This window comes from Alnus glutinosa, chromosome 6 (genome assembly GCF_958979055.1).
Source record: "Alnus glutinosa chromosome 6, dhAlnGlut1.1, whole genome shotgun sequence".
Lineage (NCBI taxonomy): Eukaryota > Viridiplantae > Streptophyta > Magnoliopsida > Fagales > Betulaceae > Alnus > Alnus glutinosa.
In genome coordinates this window covers 545619-552393 of record NC_084891.1, presented here as the reverse complement: position 1 = coordinate 552393, position 6775 = coordinate 545619, and the positions used below count along the sequence as shown (strand labels likewise).

The 6775-nt window shown below is 37.1% G+C and overlaps 1 protein-coding gene across 2 annotated transcripts; it reads right to left on the bottom strand.

Annotated features, from left to right (window-relative positions):
- Nucleotides 1-770: 770 nt before the first annotated feature.
- Nucleotides 771-6511, bottom strand: LOC133870987 (uncharacterized). Of its 2 annotated transcripts, XM_062308310.1 has the most exons (6): nucleotides 6334-6511; nucleotides 6239-6303; nucleotides 5967-6108; nucleotides 4966-5192; nucleotides 3601-3858; nucleotides 771-1424 (listed from the first exon to the last, which is right to left on the bottom strand). In XM_062308310.1, the coding sequence occupies exons 1-6, from the start codon at nucleotides 6494-6496 to the stop codon at nucleotides 1119-1121; spliced, it is 1161 nt and encodes a 386-aa protein (XP_062164294.1). In that variant the 5' UTR covers nucleotides 6497-6511; the 3' UTR covers nucleotides 771-1118. The 2 variants fall into 2 exon arrangements, with proteins under 2 accessions (XP_062164294.1, XP_062164293.1); XM_062308309.1 differs by having other exon boundaries at nucleotides 6239-6511.
- Nucleotides 6512-6775: the final 264 nt, after the last annotated feature.

Genomic DNA, 6775 nt, shown 5'->3' with positions numbered 1-6775 from the left:
GCGTATCACGTGACTTTTTTAGGCAAATTTGTCCGTTTTACCCTCACTCCAAATTTTGACTAGGTGCCGGCGGTGGCCGCATGCCACCTCCAAAGGCTGGGGGTGGCTTCCCAACCTGCAGCCACCCCTTAGTATTTTTTTTTTTTTTTTTTTTTTTTTTTTTTTTTTTTTTTTTTTAAGAAACAAATCTTTTTCTTTTATTTATTTTTGTTAGATTTTACAATTTTTTATTTTTAATATACATGTGTCCGCTTCCTATCGGGTATAACGTGGCACCCCTAAAGGCAAAACGACGTCGTTTTGGAGTGAGAGTAAAAATGACAAATTTATTTAAAAAAAAGTCACGTGACACGCATGTAGTCAAAATTCTGTCTGGTTTGACGGTCAAACCAGACAGAATGCTTGAATTGAAATTTTTTGAAATTTTGGAGAGTACATTGCAAATTTTTAAACTTAGGTAGTCAAATTAAAAACGTCTGACAACTTCGAGGGAAGGGGTAAATTGTATTTAACCCTAAATCTTATATATAATGACAAAAGTAATATGAAAACACTCAAACTAATATAATCCCTATGAATTGAAATCCTATTCTAAATCCATATGTAACATGATTACATTTAACAAAGGTAGCATGCGCTAATGACCCCTTTCAGTTTTGTGATTCACTTTATTTTTTATTTTTTATTTTTATTTTTTCTTTAAATCGGGATCCCATGAAATTTTTACCCAAATTGAGTGTGCGCCTCTTGGATAGGTGAAAGAAAAAGAATATAAAATATTAAAATATTATTGTTTCGATAGCAGTTTACTCTGAGAGAACCCACGCATAATCTGTTTGCATAGCAATCCTCTAACAACATTTACAAATTTTCAGATTACAGATTCGTTACATTTTCATGAAAAGCATGAAAATTACACATCCTGGGAGAAGGAAACTTTTGTTGATCTCACAACAGCTCTTTTGATAACTATTTCAAAACATATATATACTTGCATCCAGCAACCCGGCTATATCCGGAACTGGAAGAGATTCAAGTTCTTTTCACACAGACTACAAGGGATTTCAAATGGATAAACCAATCAGATATTTGGAAGTAAGGAGTTAACGCATCATGCCTTAGGGTATCAACACAACGGATCCAGTAGTCTTCCTACTTTCAAGGTCTGCATGTGCCTGTGCTGCCTGAGACAAAGGGTAGGTGTGTTTCACTCGAACCCTCAAGACACCTGATTCGACATTACCAAATACCTCCCCAGCAGCTTCCAGTAGCTCATCCCGAGTTGCATTGTATTGCATCAGGGAAGGCCTGGTCAAGAACAGGGATTTCACAGCAAGAGCTGACAATGGAACTGGATCTGGTATACCTGATGACTGCCCAAAACTCACCATGTACCCACGAGCCTTCAAGCATGCCAATGATCCCTGGATATGTTAACTTCCCAATAAGGAACTCCTTTCCAGGACATAATGGATGAAGCAGACCAATGTACCAATTTCAGCATATTCAAGTAAGTTTTAGGAAAAATACACTTAACCCTCCCACTATCACCACTTTGGCACTTGTACCTCCAAAGTTTAAAAAGCGACACTCGAACCCCACCAACTATCTAATCGTAACACTTAACGCCCTTCAATAGTTTTTTCCATAAATTTGAACGGAACTCGCATCACATGCGCTGCACGTGACATTTTCAAATCAAATCTCCCAATAATGGCCCCATTCTTGGATTTTATATTGTCTTAATACCTTTTTAAAGCCACAGCTTTTGGATAAGTCACGAAAGCACTTGCTTGACACTAGGACCTTCAACTGTATTGAACAAGGGAGGTTTTCTGATTATTGACACACGTCTTATAAACAAACCAAAAGTCCTTCATTTCGTCCCCTTCATTCACAGCTCATACAGTCCACAACACTTCGGACCCAAATTGACATTCAAACGTATACAATCTTCATAGCTTGTAAAAATGCTGCTTCTGAACAGTATAAACCTGAGGGAGTCTCGAACTGTTAACAAGATACTAGATTTATATATGCTACAAGGTCTGGCTCCTGGTCCTCATCCTACATTTTCATGAATATGTTGAAAGCCTTGTCAATTTCCCCAAATACCCCATTAGTGTTAGACCTCAAAGGTTTCGCAAGCCCATCCAAAGGTATGCAGGATGACCAAAAAAGCCAAGTCAGCCACGCTTCATGTGGTTGAACATGACTTTATGGATGGCTCTGTTTTGATGGGCAAAAACAGAGCCAACCTGAAGCATGGCAGTTTATGAAGTTACTACCCACATTTTCCAAACATCACAGATCAACAAATCATGAGGTTCGAGAGAAAATGAGAGAAAAGTAGAAAAGTTACTATCTCCATTTTCCAAACAGCTTGAAGAACTAACAATGCTTGGATAAGGTTTGAGTACCTGGATTCTTTTCTGCTGCCCAATTGGATTTTCAATACTTGTCAATGTCACCACTGACTCAAAAGCCTTCTCTTCCACTTCTGGCAATCCTTTTGCTTGCGCATTCACACCACAGAAAGGGCTTAACTAATTGTGTCATTCATCTTGAGGACCAACGTCTTTGTTTGAAATTGTCTTTTTTTGCCATAATTTTGTCTTTGGCTGATTTCGGTTGCTTTAAACTACTTCGATCACAAACCCGACAAGGATTCCTTCCATGATCTAGTTTGTTTGAGGAGATTCGGGGTTTAGAAAGCTTTGAAACTGCCTCCTCGAGTGTTGGTGTCATGGGTAGCCTCTCATCCCTATGTGAAGTGATTACTTGACATTTCAAAGCTTTACTGGAGCGTTGTGCAATAATACTTTGAAGGTCCCAGCATCAGGCAAGAGCTTCCGTTACTTTAAGATCCAAAGGCCATGTGGCTTTAAAAAAAGTGTCTTTATAGAGACTTCATAAAAAATCCATGAACAAGGGCATTTGGAGATATTTGGTTAAAAAATCTCACTTGTAGCACACGTGATGTGAGTTCCATCCAAATTGATAGAAAAAATTAATGGAGGGTGTCAAGTGTTACGATTAGATAGTTGGTGCGGTTCGAGTGTCACTTTTTAAACTTTAGAGGTACAAGTGCCAAACTGGTGATACTTTGGGGGTTAAGTGTATTTTCCCCTTTATTTTGAGCCTTCTAACGCTAGGTTGGTTTTATCTTAAGTTGGCAGAACTTGATTCAGTAATTATCTTACATGTTCTATAATTTTTCAAAATTTCATCTGAAATAGAAATACCTAGGTTTGGCATGTCGGTCCTAGAATTAAGAGATCTTGGGGTTAAAATAATAGAGAGCTGATTGTTAACAGTTTGATGTGCTCAGTTGGTCCTCAAGTTGATACTCCAAACCCTTGATTGTTTTTTGTTCAACAGTAAACCAACCTAAATAAATTTGCATCCTTGGCTACTATATTGAGATAATGCAAGGAGCTAACCATGGAAACCAAATTTAAATATATCTGAAATGCATTTTTGATGACACCTATGAAGCTATCTCAATTAAATTTCCACATAAAATGAGAGAGAGAGAGAGAGAGAGAGAGAGAGAGAGAGAGAGAGAGAGAGAGAGAAGAGACAAAAAGCAGCCAGTACCTGGAAGGTATCTTTTCCTACAGAATCGTAGACAACATCAACCCCATCGCCTGATGTAATCTCATTGACACGAGCAACAAAATCTTCTTCCTTATAGATTATAACATGGTGACACCCATCATCCTTGGCTTGAGCTGCCTTCTCTTCAGTGGAGACAGTTCCAATGACAGTGGCACCTAAGACATTAGCCCACTGGCTTAATAGAGATCCAACTCCACCAGCTGCTGCGTGAACAAGGATTGTGTGTCCAGGCTCAACCTGTATACAAAACAATTATTTCACAATCTAGTACTAGATGTAATTAAGGCTCTGTTGATTGAGCTGGCATTACAGTGAGGAAAGAAAACCAATTTTAGGCATGCTATCTTAGCAAGATGCTAGATTCTGAGTGTTTTACAATTGCAACTTTGAAGAAAAAGGAACATGCATAGCAATACTTGTAAAAAACAGTTTTTCAAATGATCGAAAAAGAGACACCATTCAGTTTTATTATAGTATTCAGTTTCCAATTCAAAGAAAAAAGTCGGAAAGTAGCTATAAAAGTATTTCTTGAATGATTATACATTATCTAATACATATGTTATAAGTATATGTTTACATCAGATTAATTGTACTTCATCTTACACATATAAGTAAACCTGTTTTCATTAGATCGATCTTCAATTTCTAGTCAATCTTCTTATTCTCTGATGGTTTGGGCATTTATCTCTTATTTTATTTCTCAGACTGTCCAACTGAGTAGGTTGGTCAACCCACTCAACTAAGACCAAAGCAGCCGTGGAACGTGACATCAAGGGTTCAATCCCATATGGATACGCGAGTTGTATTTACTATCAGGAAAAAAAACAAAAATAGGAAAAACTTCATTTATAACCCCTGATCTTTCATCACGTTTTAAAAAATGTACTAAAACTTTAAATCTTATAATTTCAACCATCCGTTTTAATTTTCCGTTAAATCTTATCAAAATTCCCAAAATACCTATGTTTATTTTTTATTTTTTTTTTAAATTATAATATTTTTTTTCAATATTCAGGCATGGGTATTTTTGCAAATTCTGACCGACACCTAAATCTTAACAATTTATTTATTTATTTTTTCTCTAAAAAAATAGGAGTATTTTAGGAATTTTGACAAGATTTAATGGAAAATTATAACGAAAGGTTGAAATTGAAAAACATTGAAACATGAATACCCTTAATTAAAACTTTTTAAAGTTTTGGTAACTTTTTTCAACAATGATATTTTTTCAAAAGATCAGGGGTTATAAGTGAAGTTCTTCCAAACAAATATTTAGCAAAATCAAAGGCTAAATTTAATATAAATTACAACTTTCTGCAGTATACAAGCAGCTATATAACCTACCTTGAAGCATCGGCGGAGTAGAAATCGGGCCGTCATACCCTTAGACATAACGGACGCTGCAATGATAGGATCAATAGAGGGCGGAACAGGCACAACTTTATTCGCAGGAAGGATCTGCTCTTCAGCATATGAGCCCATTGGGCGACCAGCATAAGCTACAAGGTCTCCAACTTGCCTGCCAGTCAGTCCAGGACCCACAGCTGTCACCACCCCAACAGCCTCCACACCTGAATTAGAATATGATATCAACAGACTGTAACCCACCTTAGGTCTTAACGTTGCATTTACTACGAAAATCCATCTCTGTTCCCATTCTGATAAGAATTTCCGATATGTATCATAACTAATGCAAGTTCCAGAAACTGACAAATACTTCAATAGATCTTTAAGACCACATTTCTACTATAGTTGTAAAGAAACCACTGTTCAAATAAGCTATTATTCCAAGGAAATTACTTTCCTCACAACAAATGAAGCTTTTGTAAGTGTTAACTTTTTTGTGATCTCGATACGCATCATTGGCCTACTTCCTGACAAGCTTAAGCATTTATGATTAAATAGGGAATGTCAATAGCCCTTCTCTTAAGTAGCAAGAAGTTCGAATAGGATGTGTCACACCCAATTTTCTGATGAGACAACTCCCACAAGAGGACGATTTAGAACTTACTTGCTCACACTGAAAATTAGTGAGCTGGAATCCGAACTCCATTTTGAAACTTACCATATTTGGAAAAATTCAGATGATTCTGTTATCAGTAACATTTGAGAGCTGTATATTGCATATTTCCTGGAAGATGTATTTCTAAGCAGGACATAATTCCTGAAATACAGTTTTAATCATCACCCAAATCCCTATTTTTGGAAGTCTTGCAATTACCAATCATATAAACTCTTCTTCATAAAGCATGCACCCAAAATAAGTTACTAGAGACATCGTTCTTGCTTGAAACAAAACTCTGTTTTACTGCAGAAACAACAAATGAAACCAAACCAAACCAAACCTGGGGTGAAGGGCAATGCAGCGGCCTTATATACTCCTTTGCGAAAATAAACATCAACGAAATTAAGCCCAATGACCTTGTTTTTCACACGAATCTCCCCGTCCTTCGGTTCTCCTATTTCCACGTCCTCCCACTTCAGAACCTATTCTCATAACCAAAACAGATTCTCAGAAATAAGAGTACACAACTACATAACTCTATAAAAAACCCAAAACCCAGAAACCAGTTTAGACATATGGGCTTCAATCTGGTTTGGGTTCAAGAGCCCTGACCTCAGGACCACCAAGCTCGTGAACCCTGATGGCTTTGACCATTTTGGGAACTGCTGACGATGACGATGACGATGACGATGACGATGACGATGACGCTCTCACCGGTGGGATTCTTCTCGTTGCACGTGCAGATGGTACGGGGTAACAGGAAGTTTCTGGAAAGGGTTTTGGATTTTGATGGAAATGGTGGTGTGGAAGATAGACAACTCGGGATCGTAAGAGTGAACGATGCTGAAATCCTACTCTTAATAATCCCATTTCATGTTTTGTAATTATATATTTTTACGGACTTTATATCTTTGATGGAGATGGGATAGAGGGAAGTAGTTAACTACGGTAGAAAACGTCGTCGTTTTGCATTGGCTAGAGGCGAACGCTTCATAACTAGGTTGAAATTGAGTTGGCTATTAAATATTCAAGTTTAATTCTTTTAATTTTTTTCAAACATCAATCTTCTAGTTTGAGCTTATTATTGAGCTGAATAATCTATTCAAACTTTATTTATTTATTTTTCGTATGAACTTGAATTTGTTCATG